At 40.4% G+C, this 15,775-nt stretch overlaps 1 protein-coding gene across 5 annotated transcripts in view; it reads left to right on the top strand.

Moving 5' to 3' along the window:
* SEMA4D (semaphorin 4D) overlaps nucleotides 1–15,600 on the top strand; it is a 97,380-nt gene extending 81,780 nt beyond the window's left edge. For 2 of the 5 annotated variants that reach the window (XM_065045771.1, XM_065045769.1), the window contains 4 exons: nucleotides 345–548; nucleotides 11,913–12,122; nucleotides 13,549–13,646; nucleotides 14,728–15,600. In XM_065045771.1, the coding sequence (XP_064901843.1) occupies nucleotides 345–548; nucleotides 11,913–12,122; nucleotides 13,549–13,646; nucleotides 14,728–14,757 (542 nt within the window). In that variant the 3' untranslated portion in view covers nucleotides 14,758–15,600. Of the gene's footprint in view, nucleotides 1–344; nucleotides 549–2,120; nucleotides 2,146–9,375; nucleotides 9,398–11,912; nucleotides 12,123–13,548; nucleotides 13,647–14,727 lie in introns of those variants that run through there. The other 3 variants (XM_065045770.1, XM_065045772.1, XR_010468914.1) reach the window with 2 other exon arrangements.
* The last annotated feature ends 175 nt before the right edge of the window (nucleotides 15,601–15,775 follow it).

A 15,775-nucleotide genomic window follows, 5' to 3' on the forward strand; every position in this document is an offset into this window, starting at 1 on the left:
TTGAAACAATGACGCTGCTTTCCATATTGCAAGTACTAATGTTCCTTGTGGTTTCGTTTAAGGGGGAAAAGCAAAAACCTTTGTAATTAATTTGAAGTAGATTCTCTTCTCAGCTATATTTGAATGGGTTATTGCCAGGGGCAGGGGGATGGGAAGGATGGAGAAAGAAATGCGGGTGAAGGAGGAAAGCTTTCTTCTCTAGGGGCCTAGGGACACTTCCTCTTATCACCCTCCTAAATTTCATTGTCTTTTTGCATTATTTCTTCAGTGTGTGATGTATTTCTTACAACTTCTTTCCTTAGTACCCTCTTTATTTTTCTTTTCTGTCCTCTTCTGTCACACAGCCTCATCTCCTATACCTTTCCCTCCTACTGGTACCTCCTTTTTGTCCTGTGTGGGAAGTGGTTCACCTTCACCCACCAGTACCCAGCCTGACGCGTGGTCTGGCACAGACCCTGTAAAGGTCATGTTGTTGCCACCTTTCCTAAGTGACCAGGCACAGCATGTTAGTGTCCGGGGACCCTTCCACCTCTTCTGCCAAGCCACAGGTAAGCTGGAGGACCCCTGTATAAACAGCATTTTCTGCATTACAGGTTTAGATATATGTTGACATGTACTCTGTATGTTTTACCTTTTTTTTTTTTTTTTTGAGACCATTTTGGGATGTATTGTGAACATGCTGATACTGATAATCTGGCACTGTGAATCCTGTACTGTAAAATGCCTGCTCTGATTTAGCAGCCTGCTTTAGTATATTAGTAGTCAATCCGCTTTAATAGGCCCGCTCACATGCTGAAGGAGTTTGCTGAATCACAATTGTATGGATGTGTAGCAGGTGAACATTTTCACTGGCAGTGTTCATGCCATTTAAAAAAATACACCTCAGCTGGATTTCAATTCAGTGTACTTTTCTGGACCAAGTCAGTTACTCCTTTTTAGTCTTAACTTATTTGAAATGGTAAAGTACTTCAACTTCAATTTTATGAAGAACGTATTGTCTGAGGTGTATAAGAGAAAGACAAAGTTTGTTTGGTTTTTTCCTAGAGAAATTCAACATTTGTCTTTCAGCTTGTGTTTGGATTCTAGTTGCCTCTTTAAGCTAGGTGAGATTCTAAGGATCTAAACAGATCTTAAAGTGTAACCTTATTCCTTGAAAGAAAAGACTGCAGATACAGATTAATTCTAAAAAGTAGCATTGTTTCATATTGGTCTGTGAGTCAGTGTGTGTTAGTATCACCTGGAATCAGATCAAAATGCATAAAACGTTATTAGAGTAGGTGTTAATAAAGTCACGATTTGTATCTCCGTTACTAAAAAGAACAACAGTTGGATCAGGGTTCTTTCAGCAATAATTTGTTCACTGCTGCTATAGACAGTTCAGAAACATTTTGTTGCCCACCATGAAAAAAAATCATAAAATAGCATGAGTGCTACGGAACTGAAGTTTGTTTTAAGATTTTCACCCAGCAATGTCTGTTTTCACATGATACTCACATGCTGCTTTTTGAAAGCTGTCAGTATTGTAAGTTCTCTCCCAGACCTGTGAAGGATTGGACTTTGTGTTGTGGATGGGGGTTGTAGTCCCTTTGGAAAAACAAGGCGTTTGGCTGATGCCTCACACCCTTCTCTTACGCAGAATTACAACTTTATTCCATTGATTAAAAGAAAAAGCTAACCAGCATACCAAACTGATGTGGATCTTTTGCATCTTTCTAAGACCTGCATGTCAGGATGTATAAATTTACCTTTGTGGGTCCTGGCTAAGCGAATGCTTTTTCTAGGAAGCTCTCTACTTGGGTTTGTTCACATTCCTTCAGTGCCTGTTGATATTTCTTTATATAAATACAGCTGCAGTGGAGCTGTTTTTCTCTTAGCTGTGAATGTGAGATAAAATGTGTTCGCAAGGAGCGGAAGGGCAAAATTAAACTGGCGGAGAGTTAAACGCTGTATGTTGTTTTCTGCATGAAGGATATGGTATCAGCAGATGTATGATGCAAATACCTGGATTCCCACGTCATCCAGTCAAAAACCTGCAGCTTGTTTATAAATGATTTCTAATGCTATTTTTATGAGAATTACTGAATCTCTTCATTTTTATAATTGTAAATGTCTGCTTCAAGCTGTCTGGAAATTCAGCAGGAGTTGGTGAGTTCTCTTACTTCTCTCTTACTCATCCCACATGTTTTAATCTGAAAGCTCTCCTAAGGATAATATTTACAGCTTCATAACTGGCTCTTTTCGAGGATGTGAAGTTAAAGTGGATACAGCACAAACAGCCACTTGACACGTATTGTTATTTTTTTTCTGCAAAATTAGTTTTTCAATAATAGAGTGCTCCTGCCCTTCCTGAAAAGAAAGGGATACGTTTCCCCTCACAAATTGCCTCCCAGTTCCTCTCTCTACTACCCTGACCCTGAGGAGTCGCGCTTCTTTCACGGGTCTCCAAAGACACGTCTGCAAGATGCACAGTGGCAAACATTAGGTTCCCTGTATACTTTCTCTAATAGAATGTGTTTCTCTCCCATTACAGAATTTAAAACCCCTTTAAAGACATTTGAGGCAGGCTTCAAATAATATGAAGAAAATACTACACAATCTGGTGCAGGGGGGAGGCAGTGAGTTGATGTGTGCACCTGCTTCTCTGGGGTGCTCTATTAAATTTAAGTATAGCAGAAACAGGCTTTTCCTAGCAGTTTTGGTTCTGCTTAAAGATGTTTTCCTGGCACCTCCTCCCCCAGCTGTAGGGTGGTACATGCTTGGCCATCACTTCACAGACAGTGACACACTAGAATATCCTCAGTATGCTGAGCAACAGTTTAAGTGCATTTATAATCAGAAGCGGTGCAAAACATTATACTTTACATTATTTCTGACCTGCAAATTCAGACTCTCCCTGTGTCCATGGCATCAAGAACTCTTACCTCCTCCCTTAGTCCATGTTGAAAGTGGAGTTTTTCTTAACTTTTCAGTCTCATTAAAATAACCCTGGGAGTGTGAATGTAAAAGTTCTGCAAACTCAGCAATATAGTTTAAAGGAGTTCACTGTTTCATAGAGATACTGAGATGGGTACCTGATACCACCCACATACCATGCCTGTTCCATGTGGTCATGCAGTTTTAAAGGAAGAGCGAGAAAACTTCCCCATGTCTGTGCAGGAAATGATCTGTAACTCGCAAAAATCAGAATCACAGGTGATTCACTACAGGTTTTCTCACTTTGAGGAGGAGCAGCTTGTCCGACAGAGATTGACTTGTCTGTAGAAATGAGTAAGCTCTCTCTCTGGAAGTGGCTTTGCAAAGTCATTCTCGGGCAAGGTTGTTTAGGTCGATTGCATCACCTGTGATGCCCTGGGAGAACCTGGTGGTTTGATGCGGTGCAGCGTCAAAGAGCTGGGTCTGGGGAGGCAGGGGGGTCTGCAACACCCAGAGCAGAACAAGCCTGCCTAGGAAAGTGCTTTGTGACAGACAACAAACCGTTTGTCTAGGACTACAAATTACAGCGTTTAAATTGGAGCATGTCAGCATCTTAAAATGGAGCTTGCTTCGGCTCTTACTTTGTTCTACTTGCAGAAGAACACAAATATCGAAGAGCCATTTTCCATGGACATACTTGTGTTTTTATAATCACTTGCAGTTTTCCAGCTTTTATTTCTTTTTGTGAACTGTTGTATAAAATAATCCCCAGAACACTGCCTCATCCCACCTTTGTTAGTATTTCTTAATAATTATGCCTGTGGACAGATGTATCATGAGTTTCTGAAACCGGAAAGTGGTTTAAATGGTAGCCTAGAGAGAAAAAACTGCATCTCTCACAATAGTTGAATCCACTGCACAAACATTTTAGAACTTCATAAAATAATTTTAAAATTTCTATGCAGTATATTTTGAGATCTACCTGGTGATGCTTTGTTGAAGTAATACTCCTGACTTTTAATCTGTATGGTTGCTTAGTAACCCGTGGTTGGTTTATCCTCACATGGGGATGCTCAGCTTGTACCTTGTTAAATAGTTCCACATCCCACTTTATGAATTATCGCATGTTGTCTGCATACAACTCATTTCAGCATCTTTGGCTACAGTAATCTGATAGTAGCTGTTATTTTGTGATTTTGTATCGCCTCTTTCGGGGATTTCTGCACTGATTTAAAGGCATCTTGGTACGATAAAACCATTCCTTTGTGTAGATCTGTGATATGCCACCTGTTTTTTATTATTTTGAGATGCACCTAGAAGATAACTTGAAAAGTGAAGATTGTTCCTTTGATATATCGACAGAAAAGAAGTTTTGACTTCAGGTTACAAAATCAAGTAAATACTGCAGACCCTTTTTGCATAAAAATCACAGACATAAAAAGTATCCTTTTTGTTGCTTTAGATTGCAATATCCTGGGGCTGTAATTATCTTACTAGAACATTGGCACTTATTTTTTCAGACATCAGAGCCCACCGTGGCCATTTGAGATCCTGCTCTGTGCAGCAACAGTGGCATCAAACACCTTTTTGAGAGTATGGGTGTTTCCCTGGCTCTGATGGCTTTCTCCATGGTGATTTCTGTAAGACAATTGAAAACTAATTTCTATCAGGACTAAGATATAGATGCTGCATTCTGAAATTCTGGCATCAGCAGCAGGTTTTGAAAAATCTCTGTAGAAATTTATTTTGATGCCTACTTTTATATGTAAAGGCTATGGTCAAGCTATATACATGGAAAGGCATGCAGGAGGAACACTTTTTTCTATTTTTTTTTTTTAGTACGTTATTTTCTTTTAAGGACTATAATAAGCTCAGGGTAAACACTCTTCAAGCTTAAGGCACCTCCAGTTAAAAAGGGGAGAGTAAGGAGGATGAGTAGAACCAAGAGTGTCATCTTAATTCTTCTTCAAAAGATTTCCTCTTCTTTTTTCTCCTGCTGGATGGAAACTTAGCCTGCACAGCGTGCAATTGATTCAAGCATTGATACAAGCTTTTCTTTTGCCACAAATAACAAGATGCAGTTTGGAAACCTCTTCTTGTGTGACTTTTGGTGATTTATAAATGCTTAAAACACAAGAAGAGACACTAAAGTGTCTTCCTCCCCATGAGGAAATCAGTCCAGTTAGGACTGGTAGGTGTAGCCTGCACATAATTATTAGCATTGTAATTTATTTAAAGCACTTCAGACTACATGCACGTCGTAATTTATCCCACATACACCAGTTAGTAAATGTTTTCGTATACCCATTGGTGAATTTTATCAGCTGCATCTCATGTCAGCAGAGGCCTTGGGTAAATTAAGCCCGTTGCATGGTTTAGAAGTTTTTGAGTGGTATCTGCACAGTTTGAGTAAGTCATCCTTTTGAGAAAACACTTTGTCCAGAAGCCTCTTGAGACGAAGGAAGACGGGTGGTACACACATCAAGGAGCAGCTTTGCTGCTCAGTTGTTCAGTTCAGCATTTCACGTGACTTCTGGAGTCAGGTGCTTCATGGACTGATCTCAGAGACAAACTGAAGTGGTCACAGAACAGGCATTACTCACTATTGGAATTTAAGATACCCATGATTAAGGGGGATTACAAGAGGGCAAGAAAAAGTAGTATTGCAGAACCCATGGCAGCTTTAATAGAATGACTAGGTATATATAAAAGAAGTTTGCTTCACATTGGGGTCTTTGAGAACCAAGTGTAATTTCTAAATTACTTCTGGCATGTGTCTTCTCTCAGAAGAGAGATTCACCTTGCTGTATGTTTGCTCCTATGCACTGTTTGACTGCAAGGTTTTACTTGACCTCCAAATTTAGTCTTTATTCTTTTGCAATGCAACATAAATATTTACGCTGTTTTTCTCTGTGCTGATACACAACACTGATTCAGTGATGTCTCAGCTTGGAGCAGTACACTGGTACTAACTCATAGACCCTGGTTGTGGTTGAGAAGCTGGATTTCCCAGTCCTGCCTAGTGAGATGTGATGGGTTTGGACTGGAGCTGGAGTGTCTGGAGCATAAACTCATATTTATGCTTTATTCCTCAGAACTCCTTGTTGCCCCCACCAGCCCTGTTTGCACACTGACCACCTGTACACTTAATTTTCTCGTCTTCCCCATGAGAGCTACAACCTGTAGACTTGTAATAATTATTCCTTCGGTGTCATGGCTGGTTAACTGGGTGCTGATTTGGAACGTAGGTGTCACCATTTTTTTTAACTGTTTCAGCAGAAATTTCTTGCCAGAGCCAATCAGCTTTAAAATTCCATCCTGAGAAGGCAGATGCCGTGTCCTATTGTCACCTGCACACACAGTGCATCGTCTCCGGCTGCTGCTCCCAGCTTCTACGTGGTTTGCATCTCACAGGAGGCAGTTCCTGCTTTTAATCTGCCTCGATAAGGCTGCATCAGTTTGTGTTGTAGATGTTACACTAAAGGACTAGGAATTTAACAAAGGCACCAGGTTCTTGAAGGAGCATGTCATGCAGCCTTCAGTATGAATTACTTGGTGTTTGAAGTAATGCTCTTTGTTGGCATTTCAGAGACATCTGTTTTCCTTGACTTTTTAAGTTTTCTTTTCACTGTTGTCAAGCTTTTTCCAGTTTGTTTTCTAGAATGTATTGCCCCTACAAAGGAAAAAAAAAAAAAAAAAAGACCAAACCTGTTTTCTTTCTGTAGGTTTTTTTTTTTTTGGTGCTTGGTTTGTGGTTTTTGGTGTCTGAGATACAAGTTGCCTACACTGTACAGTATTATCAGAAAAGTGTAAAGAAGCTTGTCTAGATTTGAAGATTCTTACTTCCACAATCTGTTGCCCTCCCGATTGCTTCATTTACTATTTATTTGTTATTTCATTAGCTTGTCAGCAACAGCAGCTCAGACTCTTACAACATAGGAAACTGTGACGAGCCTTAAATCTAACTTTTATTCATGGAGTGGGTGATGCTGGGGTTTGTCTTCCATATTAATGATTGACTAAGCTTTTCCTGTGCTAACTTTGATCTCTGATTTCAAATAATCCTTCTGCACCCAGATTATACTGTCTTTTTAAAACTTAATCCCTGCTCTGCATGAGAGGACATCCTGTATGATCTTGGTTTTCTGAAATCTGGGATGTTTAGTTCAGTAGCATTCAGTACAAGCCATAGCTGCAAGCTAGACAGCAAGCATTAAATCCAGATGACACTTTTCATCTACTGTATGTTGTGAGTTTTGGAAGGGGTTTTGGTATTGAGGAATACAAGGGAGTTTCTTCCTAAACCTAAAGCTCCTGTCACTGAGCATATCCTCTGTTAGCAGTTCTGTGTCTGGAGGACAGGAATCTGTGAAAAAGACTGTTTCTTACCCTGCTAGAATTTATCTGTGGGATACCTGTCAGTTATCTTCACTGGCTCTCTATTTGCTGTCAGCCTTCAGAGATTAGAAAAGCTTTAAGAGGTTTAGGCTTGCTGATGGATCATGCTCACCTGCCTCTATCTCGAAGTGCTTCTCTGAACTATTTATAGGGAAGCCTTGCTTTAATATAACCCTTCAAGATCCATGTTAAAAACTAGGAAAAACACTGTGCTAAAAAGCAACAGCAATGGGTTAGCGCTTCTGAGCGTCGCAGGGCACAGGTTAGCAGGGTTGCTTTTGAAATGGCAGGTTGCAGCATTTGGAGCTGGCTTGGCCGGGACTCCCCTCGCCCCACACCCAGCCCTGTGTCACTCAGCTCTACTCAGTCCCTAATCTCTTGCTTTAAAATACATATCCCAAAGCTCTCTTGAATGCTGTGTGTTACAATTTGACGTGTATATGGCAAAAGTTTGCTGATGACACCAAGCTGGGAGGGGTGGCTGACACGCCAGAAGGCTGTGCTGCCATCCAGCGGGACCTGGACAGGCTGGAGAGTTGGGCGGGGAATAACCTGATGAAATTTAACAAGGGAAAGTGTAGAGTCCTGCATCTGGGCAGGAACAACCCCAGGTTCCAGTATAGGTTGGGGAATGACCTGTTATGAAAGCAGTGTAGGGGAAAGGGACCTGGGGGTCCTGGTGGACAACAGGATGACCATGAGCCAGCACTGTGCCCTTGTGGCCAGGAAGGCCAATGGCATCCTTGGGTGTATTAGAAGGGGGGTGGCTAGTAGATCGAGAGAGGTTCTCCTTCCCCTCTACTCTGCCCTGGTTAGACCACATCTGGAATATTGTGTCCAGTTCTGGGCCCCTCAGTTCAAGAAGGACAGGGAACTGCTGGAGAGGGTCCAGCGTAGGGCAACAAAGATGATTAAGGAGTGGAGCACCTCCCTTATGAAGAAAGGCTGAGGGAGCTGGGGCTCTTTAGTTTGGAGAAGAGGAGACTAAGGGGGGACCTCATTAATGTTTATAAATATATAAAGGGTGAGTGCCATGAGGATGGAGCCAGGCTTTTCTCGGTGGCAAACAATGATAGGACAAGGGGTAATGGGATCAAGCTGGAACACAAGAGGTTCCACTTAAATTTGAGAAGAAGCTTCTTCTCAGTAAGGGTGACAGAGCACTGGAACAGGCTGCCCAGGGGGGTTGTGGAGTCTCCTTCTCTGGAGACATTCAAAACCCAACTGGACATGTTCCTGTGCGACCTCACCTAGGCGTTCCTGCTCCAGCAGGGGGATTGGACTAGATGATCTTCTGAGGTCCCTTCCAATCCCAAACATACTGTGATACTGTGTGATACTGTGATACTGTGAAATGCGTGATTTTGTACAGTTTAGCAGGGGACATCAGCACGCTGCCTGCAATCTGTAGCTGTATTCTTACAGCTGGATTTATTGATGGGTTGGTTGATTTTAACCTAAGATCAAATTTACACCAACGCAGGTAGACTGTGGACAGAAGTTTACAAGCAGCTGCGGTGTTTTTTTAACTCTATCTATAGCAGCTGAAATTTTTCCCTGTGGAAAATCTTGAGGCAAAATCATCTGTTATTAAATAGGTGGTTTGCGCAAACCTGCCCAACTTGGTGTAGGTCACAAAACCCATTTTGCCAGCAGAAACTACCTGTACAGTACCTGAGCTGTTAGTACCTGGGCAGTACTATTTCACTCAATTGCTGAAAGCAGAGGTATAGAAAATGAAATCTATATGGAAAATCAGAAAACACTTCCACAGACACTGGAAACTATGAAGGGCTTATGCAGAGAAAAGGGGGTAGTTCAGACAGCGCAGCAAGGCTTTTTTATTTTGTATGATAATTGCTAAACTTTCCCCTTCTAAAATCATTAAGGTAGTGACGTTGATTATTAATAGCATTTTTACTGAGACTGAAACAATGTTTTGAAAGTTAACTGTCTGTATTATCTTTCATTGTTGCTTAAACATAGCTACTTGCATATCGAGACTGACTTGCTGTTTTTCCGCTTGAATATTGTGTTTTAATGACTTCTTTTAAATCTTTCAAGCATTCTTAAATCGGATGGCAGAGTAAGTAGACCGAGTATGTTTGAAATTCATATTTAAATCTTGCACTAGAGATGTAATTAATTTGTATTGTAGCAAATGCAGAGTGTATGTTCATAATATTTTCCTTTGTCTTAAATTCAGACTCAGATGTAATGGTTAGAGAAATATTTTTTATCTTACTCTAGAGTTGTACAAAATTTGCATTGAGCAAATGTGATTCAAAGTTTTTGCAGATTAAACTGTTTCACAGTGTATTTTTTTTCCTGTTGCTCCATCCTGAAAAAGAAATCAAAGTAGAGAAAATAATAGCACAGTGCCTGAAAATCAGGAATAAACTGCAACAAAACACTGCCTGACTAGGGCTTGAACCCAGATTTTGCTCTCAGATAACTTGTGTGAGTGTTACTTTGTGGGGATTTCCACTGCCTGTGACTGCACAGGAAACGTAAGGTAGGGTAAAATCGTCCAGTTGAAACTTGTTCAGGGACCAACCTTAAACAACACAGCTTGCAAGATTTCCCAGATGAGGAAATTGTTGGATTTTAATCTTCTGGTGAAATGTGTGTCTAAACTGAGCTGCTGGCAGATTTCCAGAGCAATTGTTGTCTTTAGCACCAGAAAACTGAGCAGGTTCTCTGATGTGAATAACAACATCTGCAGTAAGTTGAAGGAAGTGGCCTGCACTGAACTTCCTCGCGTGGCCCAAAAATGGTGTTTTTCAAGCTCCTGGTTTCAGGTGACGGCCGTACGTGATGGAGCTTGAACTACCGCAAGTAAAACTTGTGAGCTTGTGGGTTTACTCAAGCACCGAGCTTCTAGCTTTACAATGCTAGAGCAGCAGCTCTGCCAGGCTTGGGAAGTTCATCCTGAGGCTTCTGCTACAGCGATTCCCTCTTCTCGTTGGTCTTCACTGTGGCCAAGTTGGTCTTAACTTCTGCAAGACAGCTTGAAATCTGCAAATGCTATTGCTTAATTTTATTGCTGTATTAATGCTGTGTCAGACTTCATGCATCTGTTAGGAAGTATAATACAGGGTGGGTTTGAAGGTAGGTTTCTATTCTTCAAAGCCCTTTTTTAATATTAGTATTATTATTTAACAATTTCTGTTGTTCTGTTGTGCGTGTATTTCCTTACCGTTCCTCCCATTTGTCCCAATTCCAACTTAAGCATGAGTTTACTGAAATAATTTGTCCCTGGTTCCAGACTTACCATGATTTTAGCAACACGTAACCTACCTACAGGTAATGGTAGGGTAAGTACAATCACCTATAGAACCCTTCTTTTTTTTTTTTAGTGAGTATGTGCTTGCCTTCCCCACTTGCCAGAGCTGTTGTCAGTCTTTCTTAAGAGATGGTGCCACTTCCCTCTCTTTTTCCTCATGTTCTCTATCATTCACCCTTACTAGTAATTTATGTCTCCATATTTGTAGTATATTATTTCCAAAAGATTTAATAATTTAACACAATATACTGAAGAAGTGCACAGATGTAAAAGCTACCTTTTTTTTTTGGTCTGCCTGCATGATTATCTAAAATGTAATTAATTTCAGGACACTGACCAGGAAATCAAGTCTTCTTCTACAGGAAAATGCCACATTGATTTGCTATCTGAAATGCTCACAGCAAAAGCTGAGTTCTGTAGTACGTTACCTGTTCTCTCAAGACATACTTGCAAAAATATTTTCTTTTTACCCCGAATTTCTATCTTCTCTTGCTAAGGCTAGTTTGGATCCTAGCCTGAGGGAAAAATAGGCATAAACATCAGAATTACTGCAAAGTACTGGTTGGCCTGGATGTCTTTCTTTCAAATGAAAAGCTTCTGATACTGCCAAGTACACTTTAGCCAACCTTGCTAATTTTCTGGGAACAGCTGTTCTGTCCTCTGGGCTACTGTCAGTCTCTGATTTATTCAAATTCTGTCCTCACAGGTTAAGATGAATAATATAATAGCAACAAGGCTAAAATATTAGATGGTTCTTTGTTGTTGATCCAAACTTCTTCCACGTTCTGTCTTGCCTCATTGCCTGTTGTGACTAATGTTTCTGTGCTTTTTCCCGTTCTGCTTCTTTCATTATTAATTCTGTCATCTTTGACACACTGAGTTCTCGAGCTTTCTCCCCTCCTGGCCTTTATTTCAGATTTTGCAAGGCATGTCTCAGATGGTTCCAGCTTTGTACCAGAAGTTAGCTTGATCAGCAGTAGGTAACGTAGCCTAGTTCTAATTGTATAGGCAGGTGGTGCTGCTGTTCCTCATCTGCTCTATCATGTTTGTGAGGTAAAAGTTCCCCCTTGTGAGGATCCAGACAGAATTCCTTTGTATAATATACGTAAGTTCATTTATAACTGGCTTGAACTGAAACGAACAGCACTAGCTCCTTTTTATTCCAGGTTTTTGGTACCCAGAATTTCAGCTGAAGAAAACTAAGAAACATTGCAATCAACTATTTATGCTTTTGAGCCTAATCTTGAAGCCTTAAGCTTTTGTTTTCTTTTCAAAACTTCGTATTTTCTTATGAAATAAGCTGACATTTTTACAGGTCCCAGTGGCTCCTATTTTGTCTGGAAGAAGAATGGAGAGAGGATGAAGGCTTGCATCACCGAGCAATCTCATATGCTGTTTGATGGCAGAGTGCATGTTCTAAGTTGGGTGAAAGATTTGGTATCAGAAAATACAGAATATAAATGTTCTTTCATCTCCAAAGCTGGGAACACGACATCAGAAGTGCGCATCACAGTGGAAGAAAAAGGTAGGTTGGTTTTAAATGTGTGCCATGTTTGGCCTGACCCTGGTATGAGAAAAGCTCTGCAATTGTCACCCATAGAAGGTGCATATCTGAAGACTGTAACTCTTGTTTGCCATATTGATATTCAATTGTTTATGAAAATATTTTAGAGCCATAAAACTTCCTCCTTCCACCCACTCCCACAAAGGACTAATGTACAAACTAGAAGTTATGGTGTGGAAATTAAACAAAACCTGCTAAACTAATGGACACAAATTGGAAGCTAGATGAGTACTGGAGAGTTAAAAACAGGTACCCTGCCAGAACTCCACAGTGTAATGTAGAAAAATTCTTCAATGCCAAGGAGGTCAGATGGTAAAGAGAAATCCCCACCACCCAGGATTTTAAAAAATCTGATGGTTAGTAGATTACCTGTAGCTGGGTGAGGTCAGTTCCTACCTCTTCAATCAGACACTAACTGGGCAGGAGGTCAGTTAGCAAATCTCAGCAGCTGTGCAAGGTCTGCAGGTACCAAGAACTGACCAATGCAACTTGAGTGTCATTCACAACTAGATTTTGAGAACAACTTATCCAGGCATGGAGAAGGTCTGAATAGTTTTTAAAAAGACAGCAGAGGCAATGAAGATAACAGTATGGATTTTCTTAGCAGGGTGAAGGAAAAAGTGAAATATTTTTAATTACCTGGTTAGTAACAGCTCTGAGTTTTTTTCAGTGACAAAGCAAAGCAGTAGGAGTTACACAAGGTGTCTTGCCATCACTCCAGTTACTTTTAAGTCTGTTTCAGGAGCAGAATAGACAGCATCTCCATGAAAATACTGTAAATATAAAACAGTGAGGTTTTCACTGTGCTCCGAAAGCATTATATGCTGTTGCTAGAGTCCTGAAGGATAACCACAAAATATTATATTTGTGTATGTCACCACCACAGTTTTACACTCCGTGAGGAAAAACTGGCAAATAGTATTAGAATTTTATCAAGACGCAGTAGAATAGCCCTTCTTAAGTTCTCAATGGAATGAGGAATAAACACATAACTTTACTGGAAAATGGGGAAACTGCAAACTGGACAGTGTCAGCTGTGTTGTATCGTTCTTCTCCCCAGGCTTGGTATTATCAAACTGTAGTGTTCCTGTGCTTCTTAGATCGGTTTAAACTTGTAGGTTGTATCTTCTAGATCTTGAATCACAGATAAAGGCACTGAAACTGTTTACTCTGGAGGCTACAAAGTTTGCTGCAGAGGGGAAGCAGCATGACCATTTGAATAGAACTTACTTCCAAGTAACATTAGAGGAGTTAGAGCAAAATGAAGGATGAGATGGTGGCTTTTGTCCTTCTAGCCCAGGCCTCCACAGGAAGTCCTGCAACTGAATAGCCACCAACTTACTTCTTCATGACATACTTACATAATCATCCCATGTACAATTTTCAGATAGTGCTGGTCAGGATGGATGGACCAAAGAATTTGATACCTGGAGAAGTGCCATCAGTGAGCATGACAAGATGATGCAAAACTGGCGGAGAACATGGGTAAGAATTTTTGGAAAAGGTATCTCCTACCGTGTTTGCTAGATGATGCACTACGGTCCCAATTTTATAAACAGCCTATGACACTTCTGCAACCTGGTGGTTTAACCTGCCAGGCAGCTAAACACCACAAGCTTTTTGCTCACCATCCCCACCCCCCTCAGTGGAATAGGTGAGAGAACTGGTGAAGAGGTAAACCTCATGGGTTAAGACAGTTTAATAGGACAGAAAAGGAAAATAATGTGGTGATAATAATAATAAAAGAATATATAAACAAGTGATGCACAACGCAGTTCTCACCACTTGTTAAACTGATGCGCAGCCCCTGCCCAAGCAGTGATCCTCCAGCTAACTTTTCTCTGGTTTATATGTTGAGCATGATGTCACATAGTATGGAATATCCCTTTGGGCAGCTGGGGTCTCCTGTCCTGGCTGTGCCTGGTCCCAGCTTCCTGTGCCTCTCCAGCCTCCAGGCCCGAAAGTCCCTGATGTGGTATAAACATTGCTCAGCAACAACCAGAACATCAGTGTATTATCAACATTATTCTCATACTAAATCAAAAACACAGCACTGTACCAGCTCCTAGAAAGACAACTGACTCTACTGAAGCTGAAACCAGGACACAACCCAATCTATTTATATAAGAGTGTTGTGGTCCTGTGCACATTGTCATTCTTGACCTTATCAGCAGTAAAATTTATTTTATCAATGACATATGTCAGCTTGCTCCTTCACCCCACTAACCAAGTGCTAATCAGTCAATAGTTTTCATCCTGCCCCAAACTTTAAGTCTGTGTACACTGAATATAGTAGATTAATTTAATCATGTCTATAGACTAATCGGTTGCAGAGATTACTAGACTTCATAAATGGTACTGTCAATCAAAGGTGGCCTTCCTTTAAAAATAATCCATACTTAGCTTTTAATGTTTTTCTCCAACAGTTATCAAAAGTAATATTGGTTCTAACTCTTGGATACGACAGATGCTGCTTGCATGTGGAACCATTAGTATAGACAACCTTTAAACCCCAGTTTAATTTTTAAAGTAACATTAACACCATTCTGAACTTTTTCTTCTTCAGGAGAGCTGCAACAAGAAAAATAGGCTCTAGTGGACAAAGGAAGAAACAGGCCTGAAGGAGAAATGTATGCAAGTTAGAGTACCCAATACTCTTAATATCAAGCATTCTAAGAGGTATTTACAAGCACTAGTGCTGGCATTAAAACTCAAGAGAATCACCTGAAGCCTGAGGTGGAAGAGTATATCTACAGTGCACCAAAGAATAACATGCTACAAGAGAGGCCACCCATCCAGTGCTGGAACTCTCCCTGGTTTCCTGATTAGGTTTTTTTTTTTTTTCAGCTTAATAAGGAACAAAAGTGGTCTTAGTAAGACTTGTGCTGTTTAAACAAAGTAATATGATGTCTGGCTTCTGTTTTGAGTTAATTAAGCAAAGTTAATTTGGGGCTTGAGGATCTTGGCATATGATTTATAGATAATAAGGTGTGGATCACATTTATTTGAAGGCACTTAAACTGGCCCATTTATTTTCTCTTAATGTGTTTGCCCTTACACTCTGTTCCCAGTGTTTTGAAGAGCATTCCTTTCTGGTGTCAGCAAGTTCATTTCTTCAAACACATTTCCTTTGGTAATAAAGTTTTCATACTTCTGACAGATGCTCAAAACACAGGTGACAAAGCCCTTCAGTTAAAGTAGAATCCTGATTTTTTGCAGATTGTTCTTCTATATTAGACTAACAGTCTTTTAGCTTTAAAAAATTCTATGTTGAATGAATTCTAAGACTACAGTTGCATCAAGTTCACATATTCCTAGTGAACAAGTGCAGACTGAAAATGTGAGGACCTACTAAATCCACAGTGACACTGTTTTACTGCGTTGCTTTTCAGAGTTTTGTCCTTCTGCATCTAATAAACAAGTCTGAGGTGTAATTCAAGTTCTCTGTCTTAATCGTCTCAGTGGTTTTAAACAACCTGTAAGCACGTAAGATGCCACCTAGGAATCACTTTAGCTTGTGTCCATGGGGACAGCTGCTCCTAGCAATAGCAGAAACCTTCATACTTATCCAGAAGCTATCCCCTAACTGGTAAGATTTAAATTTTTCACATTAA

This window comes from Columba livia, chromosome Z (assembly GCF_036013475.1).
Source record: "Columba livia isolate bColLiv1 breed racing homer chromosome Z, bColLiv1.pat.W.v2, whole genome shotgun sequence".
NCBI lineage: Eukaryota > Metazoa > Chordata > Aves > Columbiformes > Columbidae > Columba > Columba livia.